At 36.1% G+C, this 15,280-nt stretch overlaps 1 protein-coding gene and 1 long non-coding RNA gene across 2 annotated transcripts; both read left to right on the top strand.

Annotated features, from left to right (window-relative positions):
• The first annotated feature begins 5,979 nt into the window (after positions 1-5,979).
• LOC148995814 (uncharacterized) lies at positions 5,980-6,871 on the top strand. The gene is made up of 2 exons (XR_016145461.1): positions 5,980-6,032; positions 6,198-6,871. It is a non-coding gene; the product is annotated as an uncharacterized LOC148995814 (long non-coding RNA).
• Positions 6,872-8,320: 1,449 nt separating this feature from the next.
• LOC148995813 (neoverrucotoxin subunit beta-like) lies at positions 8,321-13,504 on the top strand. The gene is made up of 3 exons (XM_089119135.1): positions 8,321-8,437; positions 11,437-11,529; positions 11,697-13,504. The coding sequence occupies exons 1-3, from the start codon at positions 8,368-8,370 to the stop codon at positions 13,502-13,504; spliced, it is 1,971 nt and encodes a 656-aa protein (XP_088975261.1). The 5' UTR covers positions 8,321-8,367.
• The last annotated feature ends 1,776 nt before the right edge of the window (positions 13,505-15,280 follow it).

Below are 15,280 nucleotides of genomic sequence, written 5' to 3'. Positions count from 1 at the left end.
ATGTATTATTACAATTCCGTGATCAATTTAAAGATAATCAATGCAAACCATCAAATGTTTAGAACAAAGAACTTTACCCAACATATTAACTACATGAATGCTGAGACTTGAAGACACAGCATCATGGGCTGATCTGATACAGAAAGCAGCCACGAATTACCCGTTACACCTCCTTTTATAACCAGACCTTACCTGATATCTAAAACATGAGTTTAGTGGAAAGTTACTGAATCCCCCCCCCCCCCCCCATGCTTAATGGGGGAAGGAGAATTTGCATTCAGACAAAAAGCCAGAAGGTGTTAACTCAAAGGAAAGACACACCCTTCTGTGTGCAAGATATTTCTATATTCGTAAAAACCTTATTACCTTTTCTTTTACGTCTTTGGAAATGAGACATTATTACCAGTCACACTGAGACCTTTAAAATGATACCAAACAATCCTATTCACATTAAAAACATATATTCCTGGGGGGGAAGAAATTTTGGAAACTGCCCTTTCCTTCCTGTTCATATGTTGCATAAGAAGTGTTAACTCAAGAAGTGTCACTTCCCTAAAGTAACTTTTCTGTTGGTGTGTCAAAATGACAAATACAAATATCTGCATCAGATAACATTTTTCTTTTCACTTACAGGAAAATCGCTTGTGCACAGAGAGGTCCGGTATAAGAAAAAAAAAATCTTTTTTTTTTTTTTTTTACTTTATCAGAGGATTTAAATCAAAATGAGAGTTCCTGTAAAACTCGTCGGTTTTGTCTTTTGTTTTTTTTCCTTGAATTGCCCAGGCAAGTGATTTTTTTGTTATAAAATCTTATTCATTTAGATTTTATTGACTTGAATATAAATGTTATATTATATGCACTTCCCAAACTGTAGCTTTAGATACTGTTGACCATTTTTATTTTTTTGATGTACTATAACTTTAGCATTTATACTAACACAGTCTCATCCCAAATCGTCATATAACTGACGTTTTGGGACGTATTTTGACCATACGTCAATATCCGCCTTTTTAGGGCCCCCTTAAACGTCGGTAGATGGCGATCCCGGGCCGTCATACAACTGACGCTTTACCTTTAACGTCAGTTAGGTGACGGGTTAGGTTTAGGGTTAAGTTTAGGTATGGGGTAGAGTTAGGATCCCATAACCTCATCTACCGACGTTTAAGGGGGCCCTAAAAAGGCGAATATTGACGTATGGTCAAAAGACGTCCCAAAACGTCAGTTATATGACGATTTGGGATGAGACCGGGTTGTTTATACATGACACTTCTGTCTTTGTGTAATGTTTGTTTGTGCTTCTCAAAATGTCTTTGAGGGGACATTACATATAAAGCTCAATCATCTTCAAGTGTATGGCTGAAAGATTAATTGCAATTTAAATGTAATCGCACTGAAACCGATTTGAAATTGAAAAGGCTGCGATTATTTTGTTATGGGCAATAAAACATATCTTTTATGTCTTTCTCAAAATCTCCTAGAACTCGCACACACATGGCAAAATGGCGTTACCTGACGCGCAGAATCTACTTAATTGTAGAAAATCCTTATATTTTATTAGTAATGCAATCAAAATTTAATAATTTAATTAAATGTTAATTAAATTAAAAAATCCGGGCTAACAGTGCACTTGAAGGTGATTGGGCTTTTCGGCGAGACACCAATTTGTGAAACTGTGAATTATGGGAATTGAAACATCACCAATGACCATATCTTTTTATTGGTTGTCATCATTCAGATAAAAAAAAAATCAAAATGCAGTCATCCAGGGGTCACAGCCAATGGTCATTTTAAATGTACAGAGGGGTCTGAGTTTGTTTTTGGATGCAACAGTGTTGTACTTGGAGCAAAAGTTAAATGAGTGTTATTCTAATGAAATGTATACTATCCTTTTAACACTCTTTCACAGATAAGGGTGTGACTACAACGGGCAACACAGAGGAGGGAAGTTATGCTGATGTTATTCACTTTGAGTGTGTATCTATTGAGAAAAAGACAGAAGGAAGTAGTGACATTCACTGCACAGAGACGGACGAATTGAGCGACTCTGTTCCAAAGTGCAAAGGTTCATTACATTGTTTCATTTTTTTGTTTGTTTGCACAAATTTCTGAGCTTTATTCAAAGCACAAATTTAACAATGTCTCTTTCCCATGCTATTCACACAGAGATAACGTGCACAGCGCCAGATATATCGAATGGTTATGTTGTTGGGAAAATGCAAGAATATCAGAAAGATGCTGTATTAAACTACAGATGTTCACCAGGGTTCAAGCCTAGAGAGGGAGTCCCCAGATGTGCTAAATTTGGCTGGACTCTGAACCCGAAATGTGATGGTAATGCACAATTATTTTTACATAATAAACAATTAATATGGGAAATAATACTAAAATCCTGTTTTCCAAATCTTTCATTATGCAAAAAAAAACTTTTTTCGAGTTACCTGGTAACTGCGCATGACAAATTGTAATAAAATTACTTTTAACACCACCTAATATGTGGCCTTTTTACCCTAAACTGATCATATTTTTTAAACTCTAAGTAAATTCAGTAAAAAAAAAAAAAAAAAAAAAAAAAAAAGGATTTCTCTAGGTAAATAAAAGTAAATTAGGTAATCAACCCTCACTGATCTCGGACTCGACTCGGACTCGACTCTCTCTGGTCTCGGACTCGACTCGGACTCGAGTGAGGTGGTCTCGACTACAACACTGGGAATGAGATTATTTGCTCTTCCTGAAATGTTATCGAAAGTGTCCAACTAATGTTGTTTTCTTTGTTTAAAATTAACATTTTTTTATTGGGGAAAATCATGAGGTAACAACATTTGCAAAGCATTATCATTTGATAACTACTTAGTCAGCTAACAACTACATACTACTTACTAACTACTTTCTACTTGCTTGCTTAATTTTTAGATAGTTAATAGATAATAGCAAATATATCTAAAAGTTCTCAAAATTAAAAACGTGCCTTTACTTATTTAGGGACTTGTTTAAATTGATACTCTATTTATTGGTTTATGGAACGCTATTTCAGGACTACTTTTATTTTATTTGTCAGAATCATTTGTTTCCTGCAAAAGACAAACGTGCAAATACAGTTTCACACATTTTTGATGCTCCATCTCTTCTCACCCTTATTTCTACATGATTATGTTTTGTACAGAAGTAACTTGTGAGCTTAAGTCGACCACATATGGAGTAAAAAGGATCAACCCGGAGGGAAAAACTATTTTCAGAGCTGGAGAAAGTGTGGAAATCACCTGCACTGAAAGACACTGGATCTTTCTAACAAAAGAAAACAGCAAATCATTTACATGTGGAGAGAATGGACAGTGGGATCATGAGCCTGTGTGTGCGGGTAAGATTATAGAGAAACACTTCTGCATTTATTGATGAACTGCATATTCTTAAAATAATGTAAATCTTGTTTCAGAAATTAGATGTGAAGTTCCACGTGGCCAGCATGTGTATTTGCCAGAATCTTACTTCAGAGGAGATAAGAAATTGGGAGCAAGAATATCTTACTATTGCACGTCTGGATATGATCAAATGTCAGCAGAGGCCACATGCACACGAGACGGATGGACACCAAACCCACTGTGTGCTGGTATGTGCTCATATTAATGATACAGTTTGTGCAAATGAATCATTACAATATTATATGAATTCTATTTAATGTGATGGATATTTGTTTACAGTAAACACGTGTGCAGCACCAATCATCAGAAATGCAGAGATTTTGGGAGATCAGAGAATAATTTACAACATCAATTCAAGAATACAATATCAATGTAATCGTGGGTTTGAACCAGAACAGCCTGTACAAATCACCTGTACTTCCCAGAATCAATGGACAGGAATACAGCAATGCACTGGTAGGGTAATGTATATTACAGACACTTGAACTTTTTCAATATTCAAATCATTATATATCTTCACAATGATAACTCAATGTATTATGTGCTTGTTTTAATGTTACAGTTTGTGAAAATTATTTAACTTAATAATTGATATTGAAACATATTATTCATGTTATAAATAAAGAGTTTTAATCTGGTAGAAAAAATAGAGCATGATAAAACATTTTGTATAAATATGAACTGAATAAGGAAATGTTTAATTTAGTTGATGTGATTTTTATTCATAAATTACAAAAATGAAAATATGTTTAAATTTAAGTTTAAGATTTATACTAAATGTTTGTTTAATAAGTTTTTAAATAATTTAATTATTTACTTAATTCATAATATGAACAATATGTAAGGATTATTCAATTGGATTTAATGGAATTTTACTAATTGAAATGCATTAAATCTTGAAAAATGGCTTAAAATTGTTTTGAATGTAAGAGAAACACTTCAGAATTTCATACTGAACTTATTGCATGTTGTTACTGTAAAATAATGTAAATCTTGTTTCAGAAATTAGATGTGAAGTTCCACGTGACCAGCATGTGTATAACCCAGAATATTACTTCAGTGGAGATAAGAAATTGGGAGCAAAAATGTCTTACGCTTGCGTGTCTGGATATTATCAAATGTCAGCAGAGGCCACATGCACACGAGACGGATGGACACCAAACCCACTGTGTGCTGGTGGTATGTGCAAATATTAATGATACACTTTATGCAAATGAATCATTATCATAATTATGAATTCTAATTAATGATGGATATTTGTTTACAGTAAATACGTGTGCAGCACCAATCATCCGAAATGCAGAGATTTTGGGAGATCAGAGAACAAAATACAACATCAATTCAATAATACAATATCAATGTAATCCTGGGTTTGAACCAGAACAGCCTGTACAAATCACCTGTACTTCCCAGAAGCAATGGACAGGCATACAGGAATGCACTGGTATGATAAATGGTATGATATGATAATGTATTTTACAGATACTATAACTTTTTCAATATTCAAATCATTATATATCTTCACAATGATAACTCAATGTGTGCTCATTTTAATGTTGCAGTGTGTGAAAATTATTTAACTTAATAAATGACATTGAAACACTATTTATATTATAAATAAATCATTTTAAATTGGTAGAAAAAAATGAGCGTAATAAAACATTTTGTAGAAATATTTTAATTGAATAAGGAAATGGTTCATGTGATTCTTATTCATGAATTTAAAAAAAATGAAAATGTTTAAATTTAAGTTTAAGCTTTATACAAAATGTTTTCTTAAGCTCAGGTTTTTCAATAATTTAATTAATTCATAGTATTAACAATATGTAAGGGTTATTCAATTGGATTTGATGGAATTTTACTATTAATTGAAAAGCATTAAATGTTGAAAATTGTTTTGAATGTAAGAGAAACACTTCAAAATTTCATACTGAACTTATTGCATGTTATTAATGTAAAATAATGTAAATCTTGTTTTAGGATATAAATGTAAAGTTCCACATGACCAGCATGTGTCATGGCCAGAATATTACTTCATTGGAGATCTGAAATTAGGAGCAACAAGATCTTACTTTTGCATGCCTGAAAAGGATCAAAGGTTCGAGGCCACATGCACACGAGACGGATGGACACCAAACCCACTGTGTGCTGGTATGTGCAAATATTAATGTTACAGTATTATTTAACATATACAATTTCCTCACAGCAAAGCAAAAATCATGTTGTGATTCGTCTCTGAAATGTTGGGCACATTTTACATAAGTCAATAATGTATTGTATATTACACTATTTCTGTGTTTGTGTATTTTCATTGTTAATAAGTTAACTTTATCATCCTGATAATAATGAATAATCTACTTATGTTGAGGTTTTATGTTTTATATTACGGACCGCTAAACTAAATAGAAACTTCAAAAGAACAGAGTTTATTTAAAATAGAAAATGTTTTGAACCCTTAGAAATCTCTTTACTGTCACTTTTGGTCAATTTAATGCATCCTTACTGAATTGTTTAAAAATTGACCCCTTTTTTATTGATATTATTGAAAATTAAATGAATTCTTCTTTTTTCAGGTCATTAAGACACAAATTGAAAAAGTGGGAGTAAAACACCGAGGTAAAAACTATTAAACATTTTGATAATGTACTAACTACATTTGATTTCACAAAAAATGTTCTGCTTTCAGAGTTTATTTTGCAGTGCAAAAACATCCTGTAATGAAGTATAAACTGATTAAAATCAATATGTCCACAAGTAACTGCATTTATTATCATCCCACAGATCTGAATGAAGATGGACAGACACACTGCTGCAGAGCAACACACACATACACGCATACACTTGCTTAATGCTTCAATTTTCTTGCTAATGTTACAGTAATATGAAAGATGTTACAGATTTGTTTTTTTAACTCCTTACACACTGAAGTGTAACTTAAAGCCCGCTCAGTGAAACTCATTCACTGACTCAACTCAATGAAACTCATTTACTCATGTACCGGATCTTCAGACCAAGTCTGCAAAACTGCAAACACACTATATGCTTTATACTCAGTTTGCATTTGTAAGAAGTCTAAACAGTTCTCTACATTATACATTTAAAACAACTGAAGGAATACACATTTATTAAATGATATTAAAAGGTGAGGAGGGGGGTGATATCTGGCTAATACTGCTTTCAGATTGCTGAAACTCTTGATGGCTACTGAGACTGTAAAGGTTTGACCAATCTAGTCAGGCTCCGAATAACCGCTATGCTGATGATATCAGGGCTGAGGAATTTCCAGTAACCAGCTAAATCTTACATTTACATTTGCTTTGTTTCAAGAGTCCCCTCCTCAATGTAATTCCTCCCCCCTTGAAACGTAAAAGAACAGTTCTGTATTTTAGTTTTAGTTATAGACGATTTTTGAGATGACTACAGCGACGCAATAAAGAATTTCTGCCTGAAAGATACCTCAACGTCTCCTGGTCTGTGCTTCTGATTATTCTCCACTTTGGAAGAAAAAGTTCACTACACACCATACTCTCAATTTCTAAACCCTTTCGAAGAGTTTTTCTCTGCATGGCGGTGGAAGATTTACGATATCCAGAATTCTGCATATTGTGTCTATTATGCTTAGATCATAAGTCATATAATTGTTATAACTATTAGATGTGTGAATGAAAGTGTATTGTGTTTCCTATCAGTAAGATTCTTAATTCAGAAAATGGCTTGAGTGAAATCTGTGTAAAATGTGTTCTTATAATAGTCATGTCAAAATGTATAGTCTCTCTGCTAAAGCTGGAGAGTAAGGGGATCACAGATAACGCATGATTTACGATGAGAGCTGAAGGAAATACCACCTCTCAAATAATGATAGTGTCTAATTGGTCAGAACCCATCCAGGAGGCTGGACAAACATTTGAGTTAAAAAACTTAGACCCGAAAAAAGCCTCAGAGTTAGTTGTGCTAGAGTTATGCGAGAGTTGTGTTAGAGTTATTTTATGCCGTCATGCTAGAGCCTGACAGAGTAATGTTATGTTTATGTTATTAATTCAAGGTTTTTAATATTCTCACATCTCAAATTCTGATAACAGGGTTGCATAATCACAAACCTCAGAACCTAAATTATAAACTTCTTATAATATTAAGTTTGACATTTATGGTCAGTCAGGACTTTCTGAAGGTTAAGATCTCTTTTTTTGATAGTTATTGGGGGGAAAAATACGTGTATCTGTTATCACATGACAACCATTTGCAAACAAAGTTAAAGACCCTGAGTTTAACAATTTTCAGTGTTTACCAAAAAGGTCCAGTAAGTAAGATCCAGTAAATGACATCCAGTTTTTTTTTTCTTTGTAATGTGAGATAAGGAGGATCATAGTTCATAAAAGACAACAACAGTTTAAGCATGTCAGACGAATACTGTACAGGCTCAAACTCTTCTTTTGCATCTCTTTTTTTTTCTTCAGTTCAATAGATTGCTTAATTCTTTGCAATTGCAGTTACATATACATTTGTCTGTACTTTTGCAAGGTTTAAAAGTTCAAAAGTGTTGTGAATCTTCTTCAATCTCACTCGTTATGCTTTATGGGACATATTTGTTCACCATAATGTACTTTATGATTTGATTCAAGAAGAACATGAGCCAGTAAATAACATTAACAGATTGAGTTCGGAGACGAACATGGCATGTTTTGGTGTTCGTGTGTTGAATACTGTAATTATGACAGCATGAATTTTTACTTCTCTAAAGTAAGTTATTATTTTGGTGTGTTTAAATGGCTAATAAGAATTGCTGCATTAGACAAGATTTCTTGTTGTTTCAATTATATTAAATTTTGTTTGTGCACAGTGTGGTCTGGTGTAATGAAAACCTCTCTTTGACTTTGGTAAATGATTAACTTGTTGATCCCAAAGCAGACAAGAGTATCAGAGATCAAAAATTGAGATCTGAATTGAGATCAAAATGAGAGCTCCTGTAAAACTCCTCGGCTTCGTCTTTTGGTTGTTTTCCTTAAATTTTGCCCAAAGTCAAGGCAAGTGTTTTTTTGTTGTTGTTGTTATTTATTTGAATGTCTTTTTAATTTAGATTTTATTGACTTGAATATACATGTTATTTTATATGTACTTACCAGACTGTAGCTTTAGAGAGTGTTGACTAGTTTTTGCATGTGCCTCAGAATTTAATGTACAAAGTTATGTCGAAAATGTTATAGGATTATGGTGAAACAGTGAAGCTGAGCTGTGTAATGTATAGATTAAACTGTGAAAAAGGAGAATGGAAGACATCCATTGAGGGACCATGTGCAAGTGAGAAAATTATCAATTTCGCATCATCAATGACCAGATCATTTTTGGTTGATAGCATGCAGAGTAAAACTTGTTTGATTTCTGTAAAGATAAAATGCAATCAACCAGGGGACACAGCAAATGGCGATTTGAATCTTATAACAGGGTCTGAGTTTGTTTTTGGAGCAACAGTGTTGTATACAGTACCCTAGAGAAAGGGTAAATGTGCTTTGTGCTTTTTATTATCTTTATATTGTATGAAAAGTATGGAGCCCCTAAATGGACACGGTGGTGCAAAAATTTAGGATGGGAGAAAAAATATATATTTTTCGAATCTTTTGCCTCCCTCACAAAACTTCTGTGTTCTCTAGCTAATGTTGTACAATGTACTATTTTATATAATTTACCACACACACACCTAACGTTACCTGTCCCACCCACATTTTAAAACAAAGTTACACCACTGGCTGTCACACCTCTACGGTACTACACTTCACAGCATCCCTCATGTTTCCGACCTGCACACTACCAGTCATCAATGGTTTGTCATGACCTGGTTAGATAGTTGGACTGGTTACCCAAAGGTTGCTGGTTCAATTCCAGTACCGGCAGAAAAATACTAAGGTGCCCTTTAGCAAGGGTCCCTTCTCCCAAGGGGAATTGTTCCCGCCAAACAGGCTGCCCGCTGCTCCGAGTGTGTATCCACATGTGTTCACTACTCCCTACTCTGCTCCTAATGTGTGTGCACTAATGCCTAGTTCACACTACATGATTTTAAAACGTCGGGCTGAACTGTGCGGTTCACACTACATGACTTGCTCTCTGTGAAATCAGGAGTGTTCAAGTGTTTTAGCTGTTCACACCACACAACACAACATGATTGATACACAACAGGAGGTAACTCACTACACGAGTTGACACTACAACCACGATCGGATGATAAGAGCAAATCATCTGTGAGCTGTTTCAGTACTATGGTACGGTTTAAATCCTGAAAATGATCAAATAAATAACGAGTTGACAACAGCTCTGTCACCCAACGATTCTATCTTGTCTACAAACCACGTTTTGTCACGAAAAACCACGCAATAAAACGAACCAGAAACAGCACGTACGCCAATACCCAGCGAAGAAGAGAACACAACATGTGAATATGGACGTCAAACAGAAACTAGTGCTGCACACCATTTGCACAATGATTTGCTCTGAGAAAAAAAAATGCAAAAATAAGAAAAACTTATATTTACCTGGTGACCTTGCTATGATTGGCTGTACTCATGACATCACTGAGGTTGACTCGCGCGACGGCTCTGGATATCAATCTGGGGTGCGTTTCCCGAAAGCATCGTTAGCCAACTATGGTCGCAAGTTGATCGCAATTTCCATTGAACTCTATTGGCAACGACGGAACTTGCGACCATAGTTGGCTAATGATGCTTTTGGGAAACGCACCCCTGGATAGCATGCTAGTTATTTTTCTGGGCTCGGCGAGTGTTTTCGCTGCGTCGTTGGCTCTTTCATACCAACAGATTGGCAAGCTTTCATCGTCCGCTAATCCCCCGCGATTTGCACACGATAACACCCTGACCTGTCAGTGAGCTCAACGATTTACTGTTTTGTGTTGTGGCTCTTTCTGTTGTTTAATAAACCTTGGAATTATCTTAATCTTCATCCTCTGTGAATTCGAGCGTTACATTGGTAAACTGGTTCTGCCAAACATCATTTCTTCTCTGAATTTATCAACTTTATTTACGAAAAAATCATTAGAATAATTTCCAATTTCATATGGTTTAAAAATAGATCAGAGCAATGGGCATGACGAAAGGAGTTTTCAGGACCACAGAAAGATCCTTAAAAGGAACTGTAATTTTAGGTCAAACGATTTTCTTGTGGTGGGAGCTCTGGAAGTCAAAAGTGTCTCAACATCCTGAGCTGAGAGATCAGAATCTATGAGCTGTTACCTTTCAGGGACAAGACACAATGTTTCCAAATCTCCAGAATGTAAATTGCCCTCTGGGAGAGCAGTTTGGTTTCTGCCAAAATCAGGAACAAGAATCTGCCTGAATATGGGCTGCAAACACAGTTCGCTCTGGTGATTGATGTAAGAGACTCCATATTGCTGCTTGCGTCTATTTTTTAAAATGGATTTCTTCATTATTAACCCTTTCCCCACCATTAACCGAAATTTCCAGCTTTTCATGTTTTCACTGTTTTAAGGTAGGGGGCACTATTATGCATCTTCTGTAAGAGTACAGAATCTCCTGATCAAAACACATGTGAAAAAAAGCAGAAACATTAATTCATCAAAATTAAATATCTTATTAATCAAAACTGCCAAATGTTACTGAAAGAAAAGTTGACCCAAGACAAGCTATAGGACTGTGCCAGCTATGAGGGTGTCGACCCAATTTACTCTATCCATCTATGTTTTGATCATCGTTCTGAATTAGATCCAGACAAAAACACGATTTTCTCAGCTTTTTGCTCGAATTGTTGCTTTTTTTTACTTTAAAACAAATGCATTAACCTAGACTAAAACCTTTTTTTTGTTTTGTTTTTTAAAGCAGAGGGTGTGCTCTTTCTTTTTAAATGTTGTATGTTTGAGATATTCATGCAACAAAATATTCTGGGGGTAATGAAAATTTTTGTGAAAATTATCAAAAATGCTGGCAGTGGCTGGCAACTTGTCAAGATATGAGAAATATTCTAAATACAAATGATATCTTTTAATTGTTATTTACTGCAGCCCTGGCATCACAGACCATGAAAGTGCCAGCTCTAGGAAGACCTCTGTTTCCTGGTATGCTTTATGACTGCCGCAAGGATACCTTCATTCCAGGTGCTTTACAAACCTAAAATAAATAAAAGTTTATTTTCCCCTCTTCATCAAATATTGCATCACTAATTGTTGCCAAACCTTGTGTAACAACACTTTAAAACCTGCATGTTTCTTCAACAGTACATAACTTCCTCGTACATAAATCTAAAAGTAATTTGTCATTTCAGGTGTCACTCTGTGGGATAAGAAGTCACTGATTGAAGATTTGGACAATCGTCCACAGTCAAGGACAGATTTGAAGTTCAGTAGCTCAGACTCTCTCTCAAGTAAGTCCAGTCTCCTGGATGTGACCGCTTCCTTGAAGGCCAGCTTCTTGGGAGGGCTAGTGGAGGTGGGAGGATCTGCCATGTTCCTGCGTAACACCAAATCTTCAAACCAACAGTCCAGAGTTACAATGTATTACAGCGAAAGCACAAGATTCGAACAGCTCACTATGAGTCATCTGGGTCAGATCACTTACCCTCAGGTCTTTGACCAGAAAACTGCAACTCATGTGGTCACAGGTGTACTATATGGAGCTCAGGCCATCATGGTGTTTGATCGGACATTTTCAGAAGAGGAAGAAAAGCAGGAGATTGAGGGAGAACTGAATGTCATGGTCAAGAAAATCCCTCTATTTTCCATTGAGGGACAAGGAGCTGTGAAAATGACAGATGGTCAAAAGAAAGTAGCTGAGAAGACTACGTGCACATTTCATGGTGACTTCCGCCTTGATCAGAACCCCACCACTTACATGGAGGCCCTAGAGCTGTACAAGAAGCTCCCCAATATACTGAAGGAGAATCCACAGAATGCAGTTCCAATAAAAGTCTGGCTCTATCCTCTTTCTCTTCTGGATACAAAAGCAGCTCAGTTGGAGAGAGAAATTAGCACAAGTCTGGTTTTCAGCACTGAAGATATAATCGAGAAGCTGGGAGAAGTAGAGAGGACATGCAACGACCTGTCTAGAAAACCAATTGTAAATGTTTTCAAAGACATCAAAGAGAGGCTCCTTTTATTTCAGCGCTCTCTTAACATTTACAAAACGGTGCTCCTGAAAGCAGTGGCCAAGGTATTGCCTGCTATACGAGGAGGAGAGATGGAGCAAAATTCATTGGAAAACATCCTGAAGATCCACTACAGTTCCCCCTTTAATGCTGACATACTTAACCAGTGGTTAGATCATGCAAAGACTGAACTTAACCTCTTGAGTGCTCACACTGAGATACTGAAGGGAATCCGAACTGAAGACTCAAACCAACTCAACACCATCCTCTTTAATCCTAGTATTGATGTTGTGGTGTGCTTGACCTTCACATCTCTGAAGGATGAAGACCCAGATCTCTCAACTCTGAAGAGTTTTCTGGAATCTGTTGAGTTTGAAGGGCTAAATGTGGCAATGAAACCACAGTCTAGCACGTTAGCATCTATAACAAAGTGGTTCAACGATCCTGTTATCGTCTCAAAAATGAGAAAGAACTTATCTCTTTTCAGAAGTTTTTCAGAGAATTATAAAGATGAAAAGGGATATCGATTCATTATTTCTGCCATCTCTGATCCCTCCAGTCCAGGCTCCTCTATCTATCTGTATGAAAAAGGGAACCTGATAGACACACAGTTCCAGCCTGTGTCGAAGCCTCCCCCACCAGAAGTGAAGAGGTTCCTGAAGGACAGTGTGTCCCTGAAACTGCAGAAGTCCCCAACTGGAGAAACCGTTCAGTACAGAGTGGAGTACCAGCAGGTGAAAGCAGATTCTGGCTCTGAGGAACAGTGGATTGTCATAAACACAGATGATGAAATCTTTACTCTGACGGGATTGGAGTTTAGAAAGCAGTACATGATCCGCTACAGGATAGTGGGTAAAGTGGGAGTCAGTGAAGCCAGTGACACTATTGGCCCCATACATTCTTTAGGTAAGTGTCGTATGCACATTTTATATATAACAGGTGTAGTTCTTATAAAATGTGTAGCATGTTGTAAAGTGTTTCTCATTTGACTGTATATACAGTATATGAAAGTCTTATTTCCTTCGTTCATGTTGTTATGAATAGTCCTTAAAGAAACAGAGTAAATTATGTATTTGATATCTAATGAAGGCTATATGTTAATTAGTTGAGGTCATCAGGTTTGACTGCAGCTAATCTAGACTCATCTTTATCATCCGGATAATAATTCATCTGATATTATAGACCTCTTTTGTTGAGGTTTCAGCTAAACTGAACAGAAAGCAACGCATTCTCACCCCAAGGCGTCAGCTTTGACCATGCGTCATCTAACTGACGCTAAAGGAAAGCGTCAGTTAGAGGATGCGGTTAGGTTTAGGTGTGGGGTGGGGGTAGGGTACACGCGATCCTAGGACGTCATCTTACTGACGCTAAAGGGCGCCTAAAGCGTCAGATATTGAAGCATGTCCAAATGCTTCCCAAGGCGTCAGTTAAGTGACGCCTTGGGGGTGAGAATGGGCTGCAGAAAGTTCAAAAGAAAAGAGTTCCTTATTGAATTTAAAAAAGAAAACATTTAGTTATGTCTTTGATGAAATGTAACCCTTACTACCCACGTGCAGCGATCCTGAATCAACTTGTGATTGGCTAAGAGTCCAGGTGAAGCGAGGCGTCTGAGAAAGTCACAGTAAAAGTATCTGATGCTAAGCGGCCACAAGGGGGCCTTTTTTACAAATGTAAATGTAAACGTAGGATGCCAAAGATGAGGACACGAGAACTTCAATATAGTTGATTTATTTCAAAACTCAACTTACAGGAACAAAGGAAAACTCTCCAGGACTTCAAACACATACACAACCAAACATTGTCGACGACCAACAAACACTAGCTGAGAATCTAAAACGAGCACTGGTGGGACGTTGTCCTGCTTCACTTCATAGACACTGAGTGAAATGGGAATTTTTTAATAACAGAACACTCATTTATTTGACACTTTATTCAACAGGAATAACAGCTCGTTCCGTGTGTCACGTCATTAAGCTATTTCTTTCTTTTTTTTTTCTTTTTTTTTTAACAGTCAGACATACATACAAACAAACCAACATAGTGCAGTAGTGAGCAATCTTGTAAATCCATAATTCCAGCAGTGGCAAGAGTGATTTAAGTGTTTGATCTAAGTGTGTAAGTGAGCGTGGGTACGTACTATGTGTATGCGTGTGTACACAAAGTAACCATTTATTATTTATTACCATTGTCATTACCATCACCATCCCACTCCCCACTACCACCATACTGCCCCTGTTGTTTTTGTAGATTTTTATTTCCATCCTTCCTTCTATGTAACAATTGCCATTGTCAATCCTGTACAAAATATGATATATAATATAATATATATATAATATAATATAATATAATATAATATAATATAATATAATATAATATAATATAATATAAGACAACCTTCCCCCACATCTCATCATTCCCTATCTTTTCCTATTTTTCTGGGGGGGGGGTTTTGTGTGTGTGTTATGTGCAATGTCTAAAGTGCATTAAAAGAGGGAGTACAGTGCGAGAATGTCTCAAATTGGGCCAGAGATGCTGTCCCGTTAAAACTACTTCTCGCCTGTCTTGCCTGCCTTGGTGTTTGCGATGTTTTTCCAAATATACTTATTCTTTTTTTTTTTTTTTTTTTCCTATTCTATGTTGTGGTGCATTAAAAACCCATGAAGAGATAAGGGGGAAGTTATTGTATTAGTGATGACAATGACGCTTAATTCTAGTTCAACATTCTAATTCTACAGCATTGACAATGGCAATATTGATAATAATAA

This window comes from Pimephales promelas, chromosome 2, assembly GCF_988280905.1.
Source record: "Pimephales promelas chromosome 2, fPimPro1.hap1.1, whole genome shotgun sequence".
NCBI lineage: Eukaryota > Metazoa > Chordata > Actinopteri > Cypriniformes > Leuciscidae > Pimephales > Pimephales promelas.
Note: the sequence above shows the minus strand (reverse complement) of the source record. Positions and strands in the feature narration are given on the sequence as shown.

What these genes read in the sequence shown, in the direction of transcription:
- LOC148995813 (XM_089119135.1), top strand. Translation starts at nt 8,368, where the DNA reads ATGAGAGCTCCTGTAAAACTCCTCGGCTTCGTCTTTTGGTTGTTTTCC. An exon ending in AAATTTTGCCCAAAGTCAAG is followed by an intron (nt 8,438 to 11,436) that starts GCAAGTGTTTTT and finishes TATTTACTGCAG; the next exon opens with CCCTGGCATCACAGACCATG. An exon ending in CAAGGATACCTTCATTCCAG is followed by an intron (nt 11,530 to 11,696) that starts GTGCTTTACAAA and finishes TTGTCATTTCAG; the next exon opens with GTGTCACTCTGTGGGATAAG.